General features: G+C 41.1%; 1 protein-coding gene across 10 annotated transcripts in view; it reads right to left on the bottom strand.

Moving 5' to 3' along the window:
* The window catches only part of LOC144595271 (calcium/calmodulin-dependent protein kinase type II delta chain), a 225,769-nt gene that overhangs the window by 5,079 nt on the left and 195,035 nt on the right, over positions 1–25,655 (bottom strand). For all 10 annotated transcript variants that reach the window (XM_078402575.1, XM_078402623.1, XM_078402598.1 and 7 more), the window contains one exon: positions 23,944–23,992. In XM_078402575.1, the coding sequence (XP_078258701.1) occupies positions 23,944–23,992 (49 nt within the window). The remainder of the gene's footprint in view (positions 1–23,943; positions 23,993–25,655) is intronic.

Raw genomic sequence — 25,655 nt, 5'->3', positions numbered from 1 at the left:
TCCCACTTTCTCGTCCATTCCCTATACATTAGGGGTAACTTTTGAGAGGTAAATTAACCTACAAACCCTGCACATCACAGGGTGAATGTGCAATCTTCACACAGATAGTACCCAAGGTCAGGATCGAACCCAAGTCTCTGGCGCTGTGGGGCAACAGCTCTACCAGTTACGCCACTGTGCTGTCCCATAGATTTAAGCAGAATGGTTTTCAGTACATCCCTAAGGTGACTTTGACTACATGGACTAGGAATATGATCTGTAAAAAGCTGAGAGAAAAAAGCTGTGCAATATATAACTGTGCATAAAACCTAGTGAAATGCAATATAATTAAGTATTAAAATAGCTTGTACACTAAGAAAAATCTTGCAAAAGTGGCTATGTCATCCTTTTCAAGTTGTGATTTTTCCAAGCACAAGTTAAAACAAATAAAATCTGTAATATTAAAATGAAAGAACGGAGTCATCCATATACATTAACGTAGTCATTGAGTGCCGCGATTGCTAATTTCTTATAATTAACCGTGCTACATAATTTCCTACCTGTAAGGGTGTTCATCTCTTCCACAACTATTTTATCAGCAGAATTATTTTATCTCAAGTGGACTCAGTAACAAAATTACAATCATTCACATTAGCTCAAAGCTCAGCAAAGAAACATGTCGTTTTTGTCAAACTACATTGGTATCGGTTACATCTCGCAGCCCAGCAATAGCAAACCTCAACTCCTTTTATCAGCTACACATTTAGAAAAGGTGTGTTGCATCTAGCACTGGGCCACTCACAAAAACAAATGACAGACTACGGCAAGCAGACACACCTGTTCAATGTAAAGCATTGTAATTTGTTAGTGAAATGTAGTTACGCAATGGTTGAATTACATGGAAATATATTTCATGTGCAATGCTGATTATTGAGCTGAATCTGCTATGTGGATGATCAACTATTAACAAGTACAAATGAAGCTGGGGCATAATTTTTGCTGGCAGACGCAATGAAATCCCACTGAGGGGTGATAATAGTGCAAATCTCCTTACAGGTTTCTCCTTAAGAGAAGGCAAATTCAAAATTAGTAAGCCAAACATAGAACACTGTCATCTAACATAACGACGCAAATCTTCTGAACCTCTTGTGAGAGCAGACTGCTACAGATTTCCCAGAATTTAGGCCAGGAAATTAATCCATTAAACCTGGACTACGTTAACCAGTACAAAACCTTTCTGCACATTGATGGAGTATTGGAGGGAAAGCTGGAAGAGAAGTGTGGGATAGAGAGAAGCTGGTAAGTGATAGGTGGTATAGGGAGCGGGGGGAGGAAGGAACAGGGGATTGGACGATGGGTGCAGTGAGTGGCAAAGGAGACAAAATGGTGTCAAATAAGAGGAGTAAACAGTAAAGCCGGAGGGAGGGATATAGGTGGAAGAGGATAGTGGAGAGGGGAGTCCAGATAAAAGGGAGATTGGGGTCTCGGAGATGAAATGCTGATATGGGAAAGGGAGTTACAATGGTTATTAACTAGGAGCGCCAACAGGCCTTGGTAGACAGTGTGCAATTATTCAGCGAAGTTGACGCCTAGTGGTTGATCTTGGTGCTATGCTTGGTCTTGCCATTGTAGAAGAGGCCATAAGAGGAGCACCAAATGCAATAGCTGAGGGTGTAAATGTGCAAATGAACCTTTTCACACCTAGAAGGGCTGCTGGGGTGGAAGCAAGAAAGGAGATATACGGTCAGGTGTGATATCTGCTGCAGTTGCAGGGGAAAGTACCTGGGGAGTGGCAGTGGAAAGTGAGTGGGTGGGATGGAAAGGGTGAGCAGAGAGAATGGCCCCTACAAAAGCAGTAAGGTATAAGGATGTTAAGATGTGTCTGGTTTGAGATTACGTTGAAATGCGTTATGGTTGGATTAGTGCACAAATGGATGATGGATGCTCGGCATGGACTTTGTGCATTGAAGGACCTATTTCCATCCTGTATGACACTGAGAGGAAATGCAAACAAAGATCAAAGTTCAAAGAACTGGAGGTAAATGTTTGAGTTGATTCAGCTCAGAGATTGATTGAGAGATAGAAAAGCGATTAAGCATTGTCGGCCGGTATGCAAATTGATGTCACGTTATGAGTGATGTTCTGCAAGGATCTGTGTTGCAGCCACAAATATTTGCTTTAATTTAAATGATTTGGATGAAAGGATATAAAACCACAATGTCAATGCGGTAAGTCTTAGCACAAGATATTAATAAATTAAGTTAATGTGTGAAACAGCAACAAATGGATTTCAATGAGGCAAAACTGAGGCAACTGACTTCACGACTTACAGCATGGCCCTACTTGTTCATAGGGGCCAAGACGTCTTCCTGGGCTTCGTTTGGCCCATATTCCTCTAAACCTTTGTTATTCAAGTACTGCCCAAATGTCTTTGAGACATTATAATTGTATCCGGCTTGACAGCTTCCTTCGGTAGCTCGTTCCATTTGCCCACCACCCTCAGCGTGAACACCTTGTCACTCAAGTCCCTTTTGCATCTTTCCCCTCTCACCTTGGAAAGAGAACTGAGTGCTCTCTACATTATAGATAGTTGGAATTACTGAATGGGGGGCAGAGAGGAGGTTTAGAATTCGTGGCTGATTAAAATATGAAAGAAAAACACAAAAATAATTAAAAAGTTGAAGGATAACTGGTATTTACATCTGTAGCACTGGAGTACAAGTGAGTAGAAGCTATCCCATAGCTGTTTAAAGCCCAAGTCAGGTTGCATCAGGGCCAGTATAAAATTGCTCAGATGTGGTACTGGAATGACCTACAGGGTAATATTATGCTGGCCCTGGAAAGGTGACATTTCGGGTTGACTCTGAACGTCACCTATTCCTTTTCTCCAGAGATGCTGCCTGTTCCGTTGAGTTACTCCAACTTTTTGTGTCTATCTTCGGTTTAGACCAGCCCAGCATCTGCAGTTCTTTCCTACACAACTTACCCTGCAGATCTCCTTCAAAATTCTTCTCTTTCACCTTAAGCTTATGCCCTCTTGTTTTTGACACCGATATGATGGGGGGGGAAAAATCAACTAACCTGCCTAAGCCTCTCATAAATATATATACTTCTATCATTACATACTTCTATCATGTGCATAAAATTACTAGAGGAACTGATCGGGATCAAGTAGGGGGAAAAGAGAACCAGAGGGCATAGGTTTAAGGTGAAGGGGGAAAGATTTCTTAGGACTCTGAGCGGTATCTTTTTCACACAAAGGGTGGTTGGTGTATGGAACGAGCTGCCGGAGGATGTAGTTGAGGCAGGGATTATCGCAACATTTAAGAAGCAATTAGACAAGTACATGGACAGGACAGGTTTAGAGGGATATGGGCCAAATGCAGGCAAGTGGGATTACTAAAGATGGGACATGTTGGTCGGTGTGGGCAAGTTGGGCCTAATGGCCCATTTCCACACTGTATGAATCTATGACTCCTGGTCACCTCTCAGCCTCCCATACACTAGGGAAAACAAGCCCAATCTCTCCAATTGCTCCCCATAACTAAATTCATCCAATCAAGTAAATACCCAGGTGAATCTCTTGTGCACCCTATCCGGCACAATCACATCCTTCTTATATTTTGGCAACTAGAAGGGCACACAATACTCCAAGTGTAGTCTAATCAGTGTTTTGTAAAGTTGCAAGATTAGGATCAAACCCGGGTCACTGCAGCTGTGAGGAGCCAGCACCACTGGCTGCACAACTGTAATATCGTAGATTCTAGCATGTAATATGAATGCAACGATCTTTAAATATTACAGAACAAACTTAAATTTATCTCCAGGAAATGGAGCATTAATGATAAAATAATTAAATTTGAAATAATAAAGTGGAAATTCTGAATGCTTTTTCAGCAAAGTTTCTCTCTTCCTTGGTTTCAGATCATAAGACTACATTTTATGACGCCAATGCTTCGGACCAGAACTCCAAAAAAAAGCATAGATAATAGGCAACATACCAAAAATAATGTATTAACATAACAATTAAATATAATGAGCCAGAAAACAGAATTAACACCTAGGGTATTACTGCTGTTACATTCAAATTAATACCAGTGGATAGGAAGGGTTTAGAGGACTGTTCGTCAAATGCAGGCAATTGGGACAAGCCCATCATGCCAACTTTGTTGCAAAGGACAAGGTGAGCTGAAGGGTCTGTATCCATGTTGTATAGTTCTATGACTCTATGTCAGTCCTTTATAAAAAGCTATTGGCATTTAAAAAAAAAAAATCATTTACAGGATTTGGGTGTTACTCTTGAGACCAACCCATATTAACTGCCTGAGAAGGGGGCTGTTAAGCCAACCTCTTGATTCTCCAGCGATTTAATATAATTGAACAAGAAAGTCAAGTGCATTGCTCTGTGTCTGGAGCCACAAAGAGACTGCGCCGAATGGCATCAGTGAACCAGGTTGGTCTTCACATTGACATTCTGATCATATTTCATGATACTAAGTTTTACTAGGTTTTGTATTGTCAACCACATTTAAATTCCTCAATGGCTGTGGTTGGATTTCAATTTAGATTTAGATTTAGAGATACAATTCTACCCACCAGATTATTGGTTCAGCCCTCCAAACCTCAAGCACAGTAACATATCCACTGTGCCATTTTAGCACCAAATTCAGCTAACTCGTAATCATTGGAACCATATGGACTTTTGTTTCATTGACTTACACTGAACAGAGGGCAGTACGCTCTGAGAGGGTTCTGACTCAGGCAAATGACACTTTGAATGTGTGCTTTGGTTAGTATTGCTATTTTCTGAACACTTGGCCACTGAATTCATGGATAGAAACACAACATATGAACAAATAAAGCTGAACAGGTAGAGTGTGACTAGAATCTTCAGGAGACAATGACAGCAGGACTGACTGCTGGGAAGCAAGGAGGTTGAAGACCAGAAAGTTGATGCAGTTGAGGAGGAGGAAGAGGGTGACGAATGAACAGAATACAACCTCCTTATGTTACATTCCTTGACGCAGGCTGTGTTTGGACATGCAAAGATTGAGGAGAGAAAAGCCAAAGAATGAAATTATGAGACGAAGCAAAATCATAAAATCAATTCAGTTAAAGATGCTAATATTTAGTTGAGAAATTAATTCAAAGATGTTTTCCTGTTCAGATGCCAGATATAGCATGGTCTTTTAACCAACAACTTTATGGAAGAAATTATTTATATTCACTTAATAAATTTCACAAAGGTCACCTCAAGATTTTACAGCTGACTTCAATACTTTTCAGCAACATCCAGAGTTGTAATACAGGAATTCATGAGTCGGTTCTTTGATTGGCCTTACACAATCATACTCACGGAATCACATTTAATGGTCAACGTGCTAGGATACCACCATCTCCATCCCTGGGTTGTCCTGTCCTATCGGCAGAACGGACACAGCAGAGGCGGTGGCACAGTGCTATATATTGGGGAGGGAATTGCCCTGGGAGTCCTCAATGTTCACTCTGAGTCCCATTAAATCTCATTGTATCAGGTTTAACTTGGGCAAAGAAAACAAGGATTTATTCACTGCAGCATCTCACCAATAATCCTTAGACTGCACCTTCCAAACCCACAACCTCCATCAGATAAAAGGACAAGGGCAGCAAAAACATGGGAACACCACCACCTGAAAGTTGCCCTCCAAGTCAAAAACATACTCTTGACTTGGAACTATGTCACCATTTCTTCTCTGACGCTGGGCCAAAATCCTGGAGCTCCTTCCCTTACAGAATTGTGGGTATACCCACATCTCAGAGACTGCAACAGTTCAAGAGGAAGCTAACCACCACCTTCTCAAAGCCAACTATGGAAAGGCAATTAAATGACAGATCAGCTTACAGAGCCACATCCCTTTAATGAAATTCATTGTTGGACAAATGTTGATCAGAATACAGAGTCCACAGTTCTTCACAAATATCATCATGGGATGTTTTTGTTTACTTCCACAAAATGTGAAATTATACTTTCACTTCAAAATGTAATCGAACTCAAAATATGGCACCAAAGACGGTGCAGAATTTACTCGGTGTTCGTTTTGTACTTTAGACAGGAATGCACATTTTCCAATAGTGATGTCAATGTTCTTGCTGAAATCCAACAGCAAGCTGAAATATGTCAGTTTACTCCTTACAGCGTCAGACAATGCAGAGACTGAACTAATTTTCAAGACATTCTAATGACAGAATCAGTGCTTGTTATAAAAACAGCAACACCTGAGCTCTTTTTCTGGATGTTAATTTTGGACTAGTACATGAATATCAGTTCCTATAGGAAGCATGAATTACAGGAAACACAGCTGGCCAAAAAAATAACCCACTTAACAGCACTATAAGGATGTCCTTGCATTAGTAGCCTGGCAATAAAGGTTGAATCTATTAAAAAAACGTTTTATGCTTTAACAGAGGTTGAATAAATATAGAACTAAAGACAAAATGTTCAAATTATTTCACCGCATCATATATAAAGTGGCAATTACCTGCAAAATGATTTAAGGTTTGATCAATCTGAAAAGCATTATTGTTTGTCAAGTGAGGTTGAGAAACTGTACCTTCAAGCTAAGAAAATAAGCATGCTTTAAAGAGCTGTTATCAGGAAAATTGAATAATTAACTCTTCCCTTTCACGACCAGTAAGTTTGTCACACTTTGAAGTTGTTCTGCAACTTAATGATTGTTGTTTCAATACGTTTCCTGTCATTATATGACTGTATTAGTTGAATATTACTTCATACCTTTGGATGGTAATGTTATCTTTAATTTTGAGGCAACAGACCTATTGTCAATTGCTGCTATAGAAAAGTATTCCAAATTCCACCATGTTTTGTGTATCTCTGCTCTAGGTCTAACTTTAATTTTTCTTCTATTCCCTTCATCCAGGATTTCCCCAGTGGAAGGAGAGAAATTATCAGTCATATTTAATCATCCCTTAATTTACTAAATTCCAGAGAATGCAACCTAATTACTGTAATCTTTTATAATTTGGCCCTTGAGTCAGATATCATCCTGGTATATCTGTACTACGGCAATATTACTTTCTAAAGTGTAATATGTTTCTCACTGGAGCCACCATGCAGCCTGAATTGATCCAAGAATACGTATAGCATATATATTTCTACTCTCTTCTTTTCTTGTTTATTATCCACAAAGGCCACCGTTCCATTAACCGTTAATTATTTTCTGTAAAAAAACAGACACAAAGTGCTGGAGTAACTCAGTGGGTCAGGCAGCATCTCTGGAGAACATGTTCTCCAGAGATGCTGTCTGACCCGCTGAGTTACTCCCATACTTAGTGTCTATTTTTGTAAACCTCCATCTGCATTTCCTTGTCTTGATTATTTTCTGTACTAGTTCATGATAACTTGCCCTCACCTATCCCGACCAATTCAATATTTCTAGCTTCTTACCATTTAGAAAGTACTCCATGTAATCAAATTAGGTCCAAAGTGAATCTTACATTTAACTTCACTGTTCTACAACTTTGCTTAATTGTTCAATGAAGATTGTACTGCCATCTATACATACAATGCTGCTTAACTTCAGCTAGTTTGGATATGTGGTTTTCCATAAAATCTTTGAAAACAATAATTAACATGAAGAATAGTTGCCATTCCCACACAGATCCTTAGAGGACACCACAAGTCATAACATGTGAATCAATCACCTGCCCATTATTCCCCTTTTCTATTTTCAATCAATCAGCCGATATCTTAACCAGTTCAATGATACACCTGCAATTCCATAAGCTCTTGTTGTGCTTAACATTGTCTTAGAGTGTGTTCACCTGGAAGTCTATGCAAATGACATACTTTATTTAGTTTAGTTTAGAGATACAGCATGGAAAAAGGCCCTTCAGCCCACTGAGTCCATGATGAATATCGATCATCTGTTCACATTAGTTCTATGTTATTCCATTTCTCATCCACTCCTTACACACTGGGGACAATTTACGCAGGCCACTTAACATACAGACCTGACACGTCTTTGGGATGTGGGAGGAAACAGGTATACCTGGAGGAAACCCTGCAGTCATAGGGAGAACGTGCAAACTTCGCACAAACAGCATCCAAGGTCAGGATTGAACTTGGGTCTCTGGCATGAGAGGCAGCAGCTCTACCAGCTGTACCATTGCACTGATTGTTACTGATTTACCCATTACTGATACCTTTGCAAATATTTCACAAAGATTAATCAAATCTGGCCTACCCTGTCTAAATGCACACAGAATTTCAGTCATTTTACCATTTTCAAGGAGCTCAATTACTCAAACCTTAATAGTAGACTCCAGTAAATGGCATACTGCAGATGTTGATTTAGCTAGGCTTTAATTTGATGGATTCCTTCTATTCTTGAAATTGGAGGGACTCATAAAAGAGAATCTACACAATACTGTATGTGCCAGTTGTTCCAATTTGTAATCCCCAAATGTTGCAAACTATTTTTAGTAACATTGTATTATTTTAGAAACAACATCCTTTTTTGCTGACCTCTTGGGCTTTTTTTTTTGCAATTCTAACATGGTGTGTAATTGAACAGCTGTGTCATGAAATATTTTGGCAGAAAATTATGCAGTAAGATAGATAATTCTACAGAAGATAAATTATAGCTATTATTCTTAATTATTTATGGTCACAATTATGCAAACATTTCAGTGGTTATTTGAAATTGAAAAATGCAGACGAGAAAGTGCCTAAAACTGATTTTAACAACCAAATTCGTACAAAATTGAGGTGTATGGTAAAGTATTAAAATGCATGTCTCTGCTTACCAGATCTGTGAGTACCTAAATAGTGTGCCAATGGAACTCTGTGGTGAATGGGTATTTAATACAGATGAGAGTAAGTTGATATAATTCATAAACCTCTATCAGGTCACCACAGCCTCCCACGTTCCTGTGAGAATAAACACAGTGTATCCAATCTCTCTGTATAACTACAGCCCTCCATTCCAAGCCACATCCTGGTTAATCTTTTCTGCACTCTTTCGAATGCTACCACATCCTCACAATAGTGAGGCACGGTAGCGCAGCGGTAGAGTTGCTGCTTTACAGCGAATGCAGCGCCAGAGACTCAGGTTCGATCCTGACTACGGGTGCTGCACTGTAAGGAGTTTGTACGTTCTCCCCGTGACCTGCGTGGGTTTTCTCCGAGATCTACAGGTATGTAGGTTAATTGGCTGGGTAAAATGTAAAATGTAAAAATTGTCCCTAGTGGGTGTAGGATAGTGTTAATGTACGGGGATCGCTGGGCGGCACGGACTTGGTGGGCCGAAAAGGCCTGTTTCCGGCTGTATATATAAGATATGATAATAGTGTGCCAACTAGAGCTGTACACAATACTCTGTGTGGTTTACTGAATGTTTTATCCAACTGCAATATTGCGTCCCAACTCTTACACCCCATGCATCGGCCTACGATGGCAAGCATACAAAATGCCCTTTTTCACTACGTTTTCCACCTGTGTCACTACTTTCAGGGAGCTATGGACTTGAACCCAGAGGTTTCTCTGTACATCAAAGGTCCTTGACACTTAGGACTCTACATGTCCTATCAGAACTTGACCTTCCAAGCTACATTACCTCACTTAGAGGATGTAAAGTTTTTTTTTAACATAGATAATATATCTGAGACACACACTCAGAGGATGTGGTGGAAACAGACACATAGAACATTACAGCACAGGAACAGGTCCCTCGTCTGACAATGTCTGTGCCAAATGTACGGCCAAGATAAACTAATCCCATCTGCCTGCACATGATACATACCCCTCCATTCCTTGCATATCTATGTGCCTATTTAATATGTTATGACTGTATGGCAAATGACATTCCTAGTATGTTGCAAATCATACTTGGCTAATAAAGTATGATTGTGATATAATCATATTTAAGAGGCACTTAGACAGGCAGTTGAATCTAATGCAGTTCAATGGGATTAGTGTTAACGGACAAACAGATGTCAAAGGGCCAATTTCCATGCTGTACAACTCTTTGACACAAAACTACACCAATCCAGTGATGGCAGCTGGAATTTCTGCAAACATTGAGAGTCTTCTGTGTCCTGACACCATCCTGGATAAAAGACATCAGTCAGAAGATGCATAACATTATGAATGGAAGGAAGCAGATATGCCAGAATCTGAACTCTGCATGAAAATTGTTAACATTGCAGGAAAGAACGTAGCATTATTTCAGGACTGATGGGCAGCACCACAAAATATAGTAACCTCTGCATTACTTGTAGGTTAATAACTGACTGTTACCAAAAAAAATGGATGGCTAGGAGGACATTAAATCTTGTGACTCTGGGAAACAGTTTTGCGTCAAGGGGTATTTTGCAAAAAGTGAACAGTTTGCATCTCTGAACCGAGATCAATGTCATTGCAGTAAGATTAGCTGTTTTTGTTTTCATGGCTGGTTATCGTTATTGGCAAGATTAGCACCTGTTGCCGGTCCCTAATTACCTGTATGAAGTTAGTGATTACAAAATCTGCATTGCAGGGCAGTTTACGATGCAACTGCATTAACAGACTAGGCTATTCCAGAAGGAAATTAAGAGTTAATCACTTTGCGGTGGAGGCACAAGGTCAAGGCCAGGTCAACACCCTTAAAGATGTTTTATGAGATGGAAAGGTTTCTCAGCAGTTTGATAGTTATTATTACCATTGTTAAAGTAAGCACATTTTAATTTCTCACCTTTTAATTTTAACCCAGTTCTCTGCATATTTTCCATGCAGGCCAATAGGCCATGGTAGCATAACCATCATGCCACCATATACTTTACTTTCAGGTAGGAATTTAAACTAAATTGACTGTGGAATAGAATGACATAGGCAAGTTGGGACGAAGGGCCTATTTCCATGCTGTATGACCCAATGGCTCTAACTATTACTGTTAGGACAAACAGGATGGATTTTAGATAGGCAAATGTAAGGTTGTAAGGCATGATTTGCTTTGTGTTTTTGGTGTACATAGGAAATGCCTGAACAGAGAATGAATGTTAGTAATCATGACAGCAATGAAAGATAAAAAGATATACCTTTAGTGAATAGGTTAATAATCATGGGAAAGTATAGTGTAGAAATATAATTTGAATTATGAGTTAAATGTCAACTATTTAAATTTAATTTAACTTGACCTAGACGCAAATGTAGGTGGGTTGGTGAGTAAGTTTGCCTTCAACACTAAAATTGGAGACAATGAGGAATGCTGTCAGTAGAGCGGGTTATAGATCAGCTGCAGAAAGGACCGGAGAAATGGCAGATGGAGTTTAATCCGAGCAAGTGTGAGATTTTGTCTTTTGGGAGGTTGAATGTAAAGAGAGAGTATACAGTTAATGGCAAGACCTTTAACAGCGTTGAAATGCAGAGGGATGTTGAAGTCAAGTTCACAGATTACTGAAGGTGGCAGCACAAATAGATAAGGTGAGAAAGAAACGGTATGGTATGCTTGCCTTTTTTGCTAGGGGCATTTGAAGTATTGCATGCATTTCTGGTTGCCATATTACAGAAAAGATATGGATGCTTTAGAGAGGGTGCAGAGGAAGTTTACCAGAATGCTGCCTGGATTAGAATTTTTTAGCTACAAGGAGAGGTTGTTTCGACTTGGATTGTTTTCTCTGGAGCATCGGAGGTTGAGGGTAGACTTATTAGAAGTATATAAAATTATAAGAGCATAAATAGCATAGACAGTCCCAGGGTGGAAATGTCTAACACATAGGTATATGTGGGCAAAGATTAATGGAGATGTGCAGGGCAAGTTTCTTATACACAGAGAGTGATGGGTGCCTGGAATGCATTACCAGGGAAGGTGGCGGAGGCAGATACAAGAGTGGCATTTAAGGGGATTTTAGATAGGCACATGGAAGTGCAGAGAATAGCGGGATATGGATCATGTACAGGCAGATGATATTGGTTTAACGACGCATGATGTTCAGCACAATTATTGTGGGACGAATAATTGCTGTACTGTTCTATTTTATATTCTACGTTCTATTCTCAGATCCACTGATAAGTAAAGCGAGAAGACCTGTTTGAGGAAAGCGGCTTTCAAAGGTAAACTACAAAAATACTAAGATGAACATTGTATTCAAGGGAATTAACAAGCAGATTTCACACGTTCTTGCAATACTTAATCAAAGTAGCATATTTTTACATAATTCTACAGAATGTTTGAAAGTAAATAGAAACTCCAAAACCTAATCTCTGTGTTTAGTTAGCCTGTGCCTGTTAAATAGATCTTTAAACAGCCTGCTCCTGTATCTACACCAGAGACCTCTTGTGCTTCCTTCATGTATGTTGTGAACTGAAAAAGACAGACAACCGATTAGCTGTTAAATGTTCAGAACAATTTAAATAATTGTTTGAATAACAAAACATTGTGTATAAAATTGAGATCAAACCCCTTTGGCTCCCAGTTTCTAAACTGACACGTACTCATTCTGATACCCAACAACTATTTAGAAGTTACAATTCTTTATAACAAACAAATTAAGCACTGGAATCGCAGAGCTACGTAGAACAGTTCAGCACAGGAACAGGCTCTTCAACCTACAATGTCAGTGCCGAACATGACAATAACCAAATCTTATCTACCTGCACATTATCCATATCCCTCCATTCCCTGCATTCCAAATGTCTCTTAAAGGCCACTTTTGACTCTACCCTATCTGTGCCTCTTATAACTTTATGTACTTCAATCAGGTCTCCCTGCGATCTTCAGAGCTCCAGGAAAAAAAAAATCTTTGTCTTGTAGCTAATACCCACTAATCGAGGCATCATTCTGGTAAACCTCATTTGCACCCTTTTTAAAGGCTCCACATCCTTCTGGTGATGGGGTGACCTTGTATAAAGTATAATGTGCAAAATTAAGAAATGCCCATTAGACCAAGCCCATTGCAGACAAGACAGTAACATTGCACAATTTATTCCACATTTCTGGAGTGTACGGTTTTTTGCTTTTCAATAGTCATTAGTGTCTGAAGGAAAAATATATTTTAGAACATCAAACAGTACACGAACAGGTCTTCCGGCCCATCGATGTTCGTGCCAAACATGCTGCCGAGTTAATCTTCTTTGCCTGCATGTGTTCCACATCACATCAAACTCTGCATATCCAAGCTCCTATCAAAAAGCTTCTTAAATGCCAGTATCATATCGGTTTCCATCACCATCCCTGGCATAGTGTTCCAGGCACCCACCACTTTATGTATGTAAAAAAAATACTTGCTTTGCATATCTCCATTAAATTTCCCCCCTCTGCCTTAAAAGCTATGCCCTTAACCTGGAAAAAGGTTCTTACTGTCTACCCTAACTATGCCTCTCTTAATTTTAAGTACTTCAGTAAGGTCTCCCCTCAACCTCCGATGCTCCAGAAAAAAACTATCCAACCTCTACTTATATCCTCTAAATCCAGCGTCTTGGTAAACCTTCATCTTCTCGAAAGACCCAATATACTTCCTGTAATGGGATGACCAGAATTGCACACAACACTCCAAATGCGGCCAAGCCAGCTTTATAAAGCCACAACATGTCTTCTTGACTCTTATACTCAATGCTCCGATTGATGAAGGCAAATTTAATGTGAGCATTAAAACCATTCCATTATGGAAATCTAGGCTCATAGAAACATAGAAAATAGGTGCAGGAGTAGGCCATTCGGCCCTTCGAGCCTGCACCGCCATTCAATATGATCATGGCTGATCATCCAGCTCAGTAGCCTGTACCTGCATTCTCTCCATACCCCCTGATCCCTTTAGCAAAAAGGGCCACATCTAACTCCCTCTTAAATATAGCCAATGAACTGGCCTCAACTATCTTCTGTGGCAGAGAATTCCACAGACTCACCACTCTCTGTGTGAAGAAATGTTTTCTCATCTCGGTCCTAAAAGACTTCCCCCTTATCCTTAAGCTGTGACCCCTGGTTCTGGACTCCCCCAACATCGGGAACAATCTTCCCGCATCTAGCCTCTCCAACCCCTTAAGGATTTTATATGTTTCTATAAGATCCCCCCTCAGTCTTCTAAATTCCAGCGAGTACAAGCCCAGTCTATCCAGTCTTTCCTCATATGAAAGTCCCGCCATCCCAGGGATCAATCTGGTGAACCTTCTCTGTACTCCCTCTAAGGCAAGAACGTCTTTCCTCAGGTTAGGAGACCAAAACTGCACACAATACTCCAGGTGCGGTCTCACCAAGGCCCTGTACAACTGCAGCAGAACCTTCCTGCTCCTAAACTCAAATCCTCTTGCTATGAATGCCAACATACCATTAGCTTTCTTCACTGCCTGCTGCACCTGCATGCTTGCTTTCAATGACTGGTGCACCATGACACCCAGGTCACGTTGCATCTCCCCTTCTCCCAATCGGTCACCATTCAGGTAATACTCTGCTTTCCTGTTCTTGCCGCCAAAGTGGATAACCTCACATTTATCCACATTATATTGCATCTGCCATGCATTTGCCCACTCGCCTAATCTATCCAAGTCACTCTGCAGCCTCCTAGCATCCTCCTCGCAGCTAACACTGCCACCCAGCTTCGTGTCATCCGCAAACTTAGAGATGTTGCATTCAATTCCCTCGTCCAAATCATTAATATACACTGTAAATAACTGGGGTCCCAGCACTGAGCCTTGCGGTACCCCACTAGTCACTGCCTGCCATTCCGAAAAGGACCCGTTTATTCCTACTCTTTGCTTCCTGTCCGCCAACCAATTTTCTATCCACCTCAACACTGAACCCTCAATACCGTGTGCTTTAAGTTTGTACACCAATCTCCTATGTGGGACCTTGTCGAAGGCCTTCTGAAAGTCCAGATATAACACATCGACTGGTTCTCCCTTATCCACTCTATAAGATTCGTCAGACATGATTTGCCTTTGGTAAATCCATGCTGACTTTGTCCGATGATTTCATCACTTTCCAAATGTGATGCTATCACATCTTTAATAACTGACTCTAGCATTTTCCCCACTACCGATGTTAGGCTAACTGGTCTATAATTCCCCGTTTTCTCTCTCCCTCCCTTTTTAAAAAGTGGGGTTACATTAGCTACCCTCCAGTCCTCAGGAACTACTCCAGAATCTAAAGAGTTTTGAAAAATTATCACTAATGCATCCACTATTTCTGAGGCTACTTCCTTAAGCACTCTGGGATGCAGCCTATCTGGCCCTGGGGATTTATCTGCCTTTAATCCATTTAATTTACCTAACACCACTTCCCGACTAACCTGGATTTCCCTCAGTTCCTCCATCTCATTAGACCCGCGGTCCCCCGCTATTTCCGGCAGACGGTTTATGTCTTCCTTAGTGAAGACAGAACCAAAGTATTTGTTCAATTGGTCTGCCATCTCCTTGTTCCCTATGATCAATTCACCTGTTTCCGACTGCAAGGGACCTACATTTGTCTTAACTAATCTTTTTCTCTTGACATATCTATAAAAGCTTTTGCAGTCAGTTTTTATGTTCCTTGCCAGTTTTCCCTCATAATCTATTTTCCCTTTCCTAATTAAGCCCTTTGTCCTCCTCTGCTGGACTCTGAATTTCTCCCAGTCCTCTGGCATGCTACTTTTTCTGGCTAATCTGTATGCTTCATCTTTTGTTTTAATACTATCCTTGATTTCCCTTGTTAGCCACGGATGCACTACCTTTCCTGGTTTGTTCTTTTGCCAAACTGGGATGAACACTTGTTGTAGTTCATCCATGCGACCTTTAAATGCCTTCCATTGCATGTCCACCGTCAACCCTTTCAGCATCAATCGCCAGTCTATCTTGGACAATTCACGCCTCATACCCTCAAAGTTACCTTTCTTTAAGTTCAGAACACTTGTTTCTGTATTGACTTTGTCACTCTCCATCCTAATGAAGAACTCTACCATATTATGATCACTCTTGCCCAAGGGGCCTCGCACAACAAGACTGCTAACTAACCCTTCCTCATTACTCAATACCCAGTCTAGAATGGCCTGTTCTCTCGTTGGTTCCTCGACATGTTGGTTTAGAAAACCATCTCTCAAACATTCCAAGAAATCCTCTTCCTCAGCACACCTGCCAGTTTGGTTCACCCAATCTATATGTAGATTGAAGTCACCCATTATAACTGCTGCACCTTTAGTGCACGCATTTCTAATTTCCTGCTTGATGCCATCCCCAACCTCACTACTGCTGTTAGGTGGCCTGTACACAACTCCCACTAGCGTTTTCTGCCCCTTAGTGTTTCGTAGCTCTACCCATATCGATTCCACTTCCTCCAAGCTAATGTCCTTCCTTTCCACTGCTTTAATCTCCTCTCAAAGATCCTGAAAATGCCGAGTATACCCCAGAGTGTAAATGGATGAATCAAATATTATTAAATTAATTGAATAATGTCAACTGGAAAATCTAGAGTAGAATGTACATTTCAAATGGAGTTTAAGCGAATAAACCTTCAAGCTTTTTTGTAATTTCAATGTACTGGCAGTATCATGCGAGTTCATTAGAGACACCTTTAGAGATATGCATGCATATCACTGTGATGTATACATGCAACAATATGGTAAAGCTGCTATGCTATGTATACATGCAACAATATGGTAAAGCTGTGCCTGCGCAGCTGCTAAAATAGACAGCGAGTTAAAATGGCGATCTTGTGTCCAGACCTGTGATGTTTTGGTCTCCCACTCAATGCGTGCTTTAGAGAATGATACTGAGTAAAACGTATCATTAATTGGCGACGAGGATAAACTCGTTTTGAAGTTTCGCCTGGTGACTTGCTGTTGTGGCTACAATGGCTATTTTTGGCTCAATAGGGGAATTTGATGTTGCACAGGGCGACTGGGTGCAGTACGCCGAGCGCATTGAACATTACTTCCTAGCCAACGACATTACAGATGCAGGAAAGAAGAGGGCCATCTTGCTTTCCATGTGTGGAGGACCAACGTACAGACTCATCTCGAGTTTACTTGCTCCACAGAAACCTGGGCAAGTTGAATATTCTTAGATTGTGTCAACAGCCACGAATCACAATGTCCCGAAACCGTCGGTCATCGTCCAGCATTACAAATTCAACTCTCGTTATCGTCAACCGGGTGAGTCAGTCGCTGATTATGTGGCCGAGTTACGTCACCTTGCTGAACATTGTGCATATGGGTCGATGCTCAATGAAATGTTACGTGATCGTTTGGTGTGTGGGATTGATGAGGACCGCATTCAGCGTCGATTATTGTCGGAAGCCACGCTGGATTTCGACAAGGCACTCAGTATCGCCACCGCTACGGAGACGGCAGACCGCAACACGGCTGTTCTCCGTGACGGGAAACAAAAGCCCAGCGAAGCGATAAATATAATCGCGAAATCAAGGGGGCCTCACAGTGATCAGCCCAAGTGGGGAACCGTAAGAGGATCTTCGTGTTATCGCTGTGGTGGCTCTCCCCACACTGACCTGAACGACTGTCCAGCGAAACAGGTGGAGTGTTTCAACTGTGGAAAAGAAGGGCATTTTTCATGGGTGTGCAAGTCGAGTGGGAAAAATGCTCAACGTGGAAAGAAAAAACTGCAGAAAAAGCAGTCAGCTGGAAAAACAGATAAAAGCCACCAACAGACTGAGGAAGGTGATGTGTATGGTCTTTATCATACTAAAAGTGAGAAGAAAGTTACTCCTTTCACTGTGGACATGTGTGTGGGGGGGTAAGACTATCCCCATGCAAATCGACACCGGAGCTGGAGTTACGCTTATCAGTGAAGAGACGTGGAAGGACCAGTGGTGAAAAGGTGAAAGGTTACGCCTTCGTGATAGCACCGTGGTTCTCCGTACTTACACTGGAGAGAAAGTGGAATTGTTGGGAGAATGTTCAGTGCCCGTCTCTCACAACCAGCAAACAGCGACGCTCAAGCTGCTGGTAGCGAAGGGGGCGGGACCAAGCCTACTTGGCCGTGAGTGGTTGAAAGTTCTGCGACTCAACTGGCAGGAGGTGAACCAGGTCAACGTGAACGACCGCCTGCAGAGCCTCCTCTCCAAATATGGTGACCTCTTCAAAGCGGAACTCGGGACGCTCAAGGGCTTTGAAGTCGACATCTACATCGACCCGGCCGTACCACCGAAATTCATGAAGGCTCGACCAGTGCCGCTGGCCCGTCGCGATCGCATTGATCGCGAATTAGATCGCCTACAGGAGGAGAAAATCATAGAACCCGTTCAACACTCGAAATGGGCGGCACCGATTGTCTCCATTGACAAGGCAGACGGTAGCGTGAGAATCTGTGGAGACTACAGATTAACGGTGAATACAGCAGCTTGATCTGATACGTATCCGATACCTCGGATTGATGAGTTGTTTACGAAGCTGGTGAAGGAGAAGCAGTTCACCAAACTTGACCTGTCGCACGCTTACCAGCAGTTGGTTTTGTCGTCCAGATGCCGTGAACTGGTGACGATAAATACCCATCGCGGGTTGTTCCAATACACCAGAATGCCGTTTGGCATTTCAACAGCACCGGCTGTATTTCAGCGTACGATGGACAATCTTCTGGCGGGGATTTCTGGGGTTGCTGTGTATCTGGACGATCTGCTCGTCACAGGTAGTTCTGAGGAAGAACACCTCGACAACCTCAAACAAGTCCTCCGCAGGCTCCAAGATGCAGGCCTACGACTGAAACGAGAAAAATGCGCCTTTCTCGTCAATGAAGTCCAATACCTGGGCCATAAGGTGAGCGCTGAAGGGCTGCAGCCAGTGGATGAACGAGTCAAAGCCATCGATGAGCTGGCTCAACCGAAGAACGTCAGAGAACTGAAGGCGTTCCTTGGGATGCTGTACTATTACGGCAAATTTCTGCCTAATCTCTCAACCATGCTCGAACCGCTTCATCAACTGCTGAGCAAAACGGTTCAATGGCACTGGGGACCAGCTCAGCGGAAGGCGTTCGCACAAGCTAAGCAAAGCCTGAAATCGTCGAAAGTTCTGACGCACTACGACAGCAACAAGCCGCTCGTTCTCTCCTGCGACGCCAGCCCTTACGGAGTAGGGGCAGTGCTGTCACACGTCATGGAAGACGGCACGGAAATGTAAATAGGCTACGCTTCACGCAGTCTGAATAACGCCGAACGAAACTACTCGCAGCTGGATAAGGAGGGTCTAGCCATAGTCTATGGCGTTATGAAGTTCCACACGTACTTGTACGGACGACGATTCGTAATCAACACCGACCACAAGCCGCTTCTTGGGTTGTTCAGTAACAACAAGGCCATTCCGCTAATGGCTTCGCCGTGAGTGATTCGCTGGTCGCTAACACTGGCAGCATACGATTACGACATCGCGTACAAACCAGGCTCAGCCAACGCCAACGCAGACGCGCTTAGCCGACTCCCACGACGAGCGACGGTATCGCAAGCGCCAATACCAGGATAAATCGTCCTTCTGATGAGCGAGTTGGAGAAATCGCCCATCACTCCATCGCGTGTTCGCACCATGACACAGAGGGATCCGATTCTGTCTCGTGTTCGCGAATACATCATGAGCGGGTGGCCAGACAAACCACCAAATTATGATTTCAAGCCCTACTTCAGTCGCAAAGTGGAGCTGAGCATTCACGAGGGTTGTCTTCTCGGTGGTAGTCGTGTTGTGGGTACCCATCCGGGTATTGTGAAGATGAAAGCGATCGCTAGAAGTTGTGTGTGGTGGTCTGGAATCGATAAGGACTTGGAGCACAAAGTCCAAGCATGTTCAGAATGCCAAATGCATCAGCGGGATCTGCCCAAAGCACCATTGCATTCATGGGAGCATCCTAGTCAACCGTGGTCGCGAATTCATGTCGATTATGCCGGCCCGGTACAGGGAAAGATGTTGTTTGTTCTCTTCGACGCATATTCAAAATGGATTGAAGTGCATATCACAAGTGAATCAACCAGTGACGTTACTATGGACAAGCTTCGCTTCGTGTTCGCGACACATGGCCTTCTGCATACACTGGTTTCTGACAATGGCCCATGTTTCACTAGCGAAAAGTTCGCAAAGTTCATGAAAGCGAATGGCATTCGTCATGTCAAAAGTGTGCCATACCATCCAGCAACCAATGGTCTCGCAGAGCGCGCCATGCAGACGGTGAAGGCAGCACTCCGCAAGATGTCGGGACCGCTGCAAACGCGTGTCACTCGATTCCTCATCTCGTTTCGTTCAACGCCGCAAACTACTACAACTCAAACGCCGGCTGAAATGCTGATGAAAAGGAAAATTGGCACTCGTTTCAGCATCGCGGTGCCAGATGAAAGAGTGACCATTGGTGACAAACAACTCTCGCAAACGTTGCACCATGATTCACGCCCAGCTCGAGAATTTGAGGAGGGAGAGAGCGTGCTAGTGCGCAACTACGCGAGAGGGGAGAAATGGGTACCAGGACACATCGCAAAGAAGCTAGGGCCTGTCTCGTACCAGGTCGAGGTTCACATCAACGGTGTAGAAATCTGGAAACGTCACGCAGACCAGATTCTGAAACGTGAAATCGACTCTCCCACAACCAACGAAACGGGAGATTTGGTAGATTTCGAAAGGGATACGCCCACAGTGCGCGTTGAAGATGTCAACGAAAGAAGCGTTGTACCTGAAAACGCCAACGAAAGCAAACACGAAAGAAGCGTTGCACCTGAAAACGTCAACGAAAGTAACCACGATGACACCGTCGAGGACACGACATCAGAGCGCAACGAAGAAACCAATTCAGGGCGTAAGCAGTACCCAAAGAGAAATAGAAAGCGACCGGATTATTACGGATTCTGAAAACGGACTTGACTATACGGACTTGATTATACGGACTCGGTTATATGGACAATGTAAACGCCACGAAAATTTGGTTATCATTAATAGAAAGGATTGTAAATAGATACCAAAATTCTGCATGTTTTTTGAATTACTTAAATGGGGTTTTGTTATAGAAAAATACTTTGGAAACATAGAGATCATTATGATAAAAAAAAGTATCACAATTCTAAGGGGGGAGATATGTGATGTATACATGCAACAATATGGTAAAGCTGCTATGCTATGTATACATGCAACAATATGATAAAGCTGTGCCTGCGCAGCTGCTAAAATACACAGGGAGTTAAAATGGCGATCTTGTGTCCAGACCTGTGATGTTTTGGTCTCCCACTCAATGCGTGCTTTAGAGAATGATACTGAGTAAAACGTATTCATTAGAGTTCATTAGAGACACCTTTAGAGATATGCATGCATATCACCTGCAGTCTTGAAATGATAATGATGGATATTCTCTTTTGAGTTGCAATAGTTCTTCTGGATCACTATGCTGTACAGTTAATATTTTATTAGGCTCTTGTAGGATGCTGAGGTTGTTAGCAAAGTCAGCATTTGAAACTGATTTTTAAGTGCCCTTGATAAGGTGGTGTTGATTCAACTACTTGACCTGCTGCAGTCCTTGAGGTGAAGGGGTTCCATATTTGAATAGGATCAACAAATGAGCAGGACGGATGCCTGTGGGAACAACCACACATACAAACACTAACATGAAGGATAACCTGCACAATGAAGTGATAAAATGCTGGGTTTAAGAATCTTCCACTGATGCACTCCAAGGTTAGTGGTATTCTATTTCGAGAGAAGTAAGTTTTTTAAGGAACATTTTGGCAAACATTGCATCATACAAGTTGAACAAAAGTACAAGTTAAACTGGCATCTGAACAGCAAAGACATGAAAATACAAAGATAAATGACAGAAACATCTATGAATAAAACCATAAATATATGATAAACAAATGACATTTATTCAGACCTGATTAATTTATAATTGGCATGGTAAAACTTCTCAAAAGCTTTGCTCTTGAATCCTCATTTTAAATCTATTATAACCAGGCATGCTAATAATTTGAACTATTGTACAATAAATTTATTCAAAGTAGTAATAATACCAAATACACTAGAAATTGGATCCATAAGCACATATTTTTGAAATGCAAATTAGCCCAGGCATCTCCATGAGTCATCCATGCCAGTGTAGCTTATTTTAGAGATCAGTTGCCTGCCTAATTACATTCGTCACACACTCCCTTACTCTCCAGTGTTCTGGTCAATGTGATACCAAACACTAGATGCAAATATGCTTGGAGGGTGTGAGGAGATTCATGAGGAGAGGGCCAAGACTGGAAAATTGTAGAAATTCTACCTTCCACCACTATCTTCCAGCCAGAAGTTCTACCTTCCACCACTATCCTCTGTCTTCCATAAATAAGCCAATTCTGAATCTGTATGACCAAGTCATCGTGAATCGCATACAAAATTATCTTCTGGATCAGCCTATTATGAGAGACCTTGTCAAAAGCCTTACTAAAATCTATGAATACAACATCCACCACCGTACCTTCATCATATCCTCAAAAATCCCAATCAAGAGACACGACTTGCTGCATTCAAAGCCGTGTTGGCTGATCCCAATGAGCCCATTCTCTGCCAAGTGGGGGCAAATCCTATATTGATTAATTCTGTCCAAACTCTTATTGCAAATAGAATACATCCTGCTTATTTTGCCTATGCAAATTTTCCTCATCTCTGGAATCATTTTTGTAAAATCCTCATCTCTAAAACCAAAATTAGACACCACCTGTGTCTGTACCAGTGCCCCATGAATAATTATTTTGACTTCTATGGTTCATACTCTGTGCCTTGATTTGTCAACCCATGAGTCTAAAGAAAGGTCCTGACCCAAAACATCTTCTGTGCATTCCCTCCACATATGCTACCTGACACACAGAGTTCATCCGGCACTTTATTTCATGCTCAAGATTCCAGCATCTGCAGTCTCTTAGGTCTCTATGAATACATATGCCTTTTTAACCACTTCCTAAACCTGCCTTGCCACTTTGAACAAGCCACATATATACAATATACCTCGTTATTCTGGTATCTCCCAAGATTTTTCCTCCTGGTTTATATTCGCATTCTTCCCGCCAAAATACACCACTTCACATTTTTGAGCTCAAGTTTCATCTGCCACGTTTGTAACCACTCCAGCAGATTTGATACATTACAATCTTCATCATGGTTCATGATGCTACCAAATTTCATACTGTCAGCAAATTTCAAAATTGGCTTGTACACCCATCCAAGTAATTTGTACAATTTTTTTTAAAAATCAGTGATTCTGGCACTGACCCTTGAGGAATTCCACAGAAGATTCCCAGTCTAAAAAAAACTTTCACCACTAATAGTCTGCTACCTAACTAATTTTGTTATCCATGGTCTTAATTTTGAAGTCAAAGTTACTATTAGAGCTCTGCATCAAATGATTTTGGATGTCCATATTCACTGCATTTCAGTCATCGACCCATTCTGCTAGTTCATCAAAAAATTCTCTCATATTCATGGATATTGAACTATCCATCAATAGTTCTCACTATGAAGAACTCAAGGCCATTTTTAATAAACTCCCTCACCCCGGCAGCTTTTTTCTCATAGCAGGCAAGGTGTGTGTGCTGCTGTTTTTAAGGCCTGACACTTGTCAGAAATTGCAAGTGGCAAACTGTCAGAAACAGAATCAATTTAGCCTGTGTCCCAACAGGAACTACATTGGTCCCATTTTAACAAATGCTTCCTAGTGTAAGCCACCATAATGCTATTTCTCATGTATTTTTGTCAAATTACACTTTTTAATGAGGCGGAACTTAACACCACATGCACACCATAATTTGTGTACCGATTAAATCCAATTTCTAGTCAAGTCAAGTCAAGTCAATTTTATTTGTATAGCACATTTAAAAACAACCCACGTTGACCAAAGTGCTGTACATTTGATTAGGTTCCAATAGAAAAAAATTTCTAGGCATAAACTCTCTTGCATTAAACTGTGTTTCAGAATATTTGCAGATCTGAATGAAGCCTGTTGACTGTAATCTTATACCAGTTGCAACACAATATGAATATATGTGTTACTCAATTGTACTCTATTTTGTTTACCTTTCACATCTTCATCTTCAATGGTAGTGTTGGTACTTTCTGAGGATTCCTAAGAGGAAAACAAATATGAAGACATTGTGATTGCATACATTCAGCATTGAAGAATGAATTCAAACTGTGAAATACAAAACTGGGAACACAGGGACAGGAAGGAAAGAGTTTTTATTTACTTCATCAGCTACGGAAACCATCATTCATGGGTTTGTTATGTCAAAAGTTAACCATTCCAATGCATTCCTTTGTCCTCCCTTATTTTATTCCCCATTCTCCCATTCCAAATTCTGCTACATTTGTCTAACTCGCAAAATATCCTATGCAACCATTACCTGTGCTATCTAATCCTTTTTGACTCTTTATCAATCATACTTTTATTTAAAATTTTCATTGTTGTTTTCAAATTCTTCCCTCACTGCTCTCTGTAATCTTCTCTTATACCAAAAACTCCTCAAGTTAATACTAGTTGAAATTATTTAACTCCTGGGGCTTTAGTTTAAAATTCAGCAGGTCAGCTTTCAAACAATGTTATTCTCACTTCTCTAACTTGGATGTTTCAACAGACAGCTGCCACCATAAACAGTTCCTTTGAATTTATTATTTTAACTAGGTTAAGTACTAAGGTTGGATCGTTTTGAGGATTACAACTTATATTCAGTACATATATTTAAAAGTCAACTAGCTTCATTGATATGTACTTACAATGCTTGGTAAAATTAATAATAAGCATAGCAGTTTTATCAGCAGAATTAGATATATTAATACACAATAGATGTAATCAGTATAATATTTTGAAACAATAGATTGTGGTTGAGAATAGATATTGTTAACACCATACCAGATGACAAAGGCATTTTCTAGGACACACTGTACAATGAAGCACAATAAGAACTGACACCCATGTCATGCACCTAGTTAAAAACTGGAGGCATAGATTCCATCCAGTGGCCTGTCAAGATACCAATAAGCAGAAAGGAAGCCAGCAGAATTTGCCACCATAAATAGATAACTGTATCACCTGATACAATACATGCCACCCAGCAGATGTACGTGACAACCAAAAAACATGCAGTTGTTGATAGAGATACTAAATTCTTGAATGAAACCTAGAAATAATGAAGCCAATTTTTTATAATTTCTCACCTTAGCCACAGGAGATCTGATGCAACTGGTATGTGTTTACAAAATAACCATTAACAATCATTTTGTGATTATTATAAAAATGATTGGGATTTTAAAACTGTATAATTTATTAGAAGCACAAATTACAAAATATGCAATTTTTTGCTGTTAAAACCATTGACACATTTATTTAAATTGCAAGATCTACCAGCTTTGTACAATAGGTACATTACAAATGTTAGCATTTAAATGCTCGATTCTTACCACTTAATTCTTTCAAATTATTTTTCTTGTTCTTAGAATTAGTTAAATTCTCAGCAAATGTGCATTTGTACTAGAATGTGTTTTGTATTTTTCCATCAAGAAAATCCATTAAAAGTTTTCTTCAAAAATAGATTTATAATGACTCTAAAATCACATAATGTATCTTGCATCGTTTGGACTAGGAAAATGGCAAAGCATTAGTTTCAAGGAATACTCATGTGTTCTGTGGCTAAGGTTGTTACAATGACTAAACACCTAAAATAAAAAGGCTGCAGTTTTTAATAAGCAGGTATTTTCTCCACTCTTTAGCCCATGAAGCCGTACACCACTGA

The sequence above is a fragment of the Rhinoraja longicauda genome, chromosome 1 (assembly GCF_053455715.1).
Source record: "Rhinoraja longicauda isolate Sanriku21f chromosome 1, sRhiLon1.1, whole genome shotgun sequence".
Classification (NCBI taxonomy): Eukaryota; Metazoa; Chordata; class Chondrichthyes; order Rajiformes; family Arhynchobatidae; genus Rhinoraja; species Rhinoraja longicauda.
The sequence above is the reverse complement of the archived record's forward strand: the minus strand, read 5'-3'. Positions and strand labels throughout refer to the sequence as shown.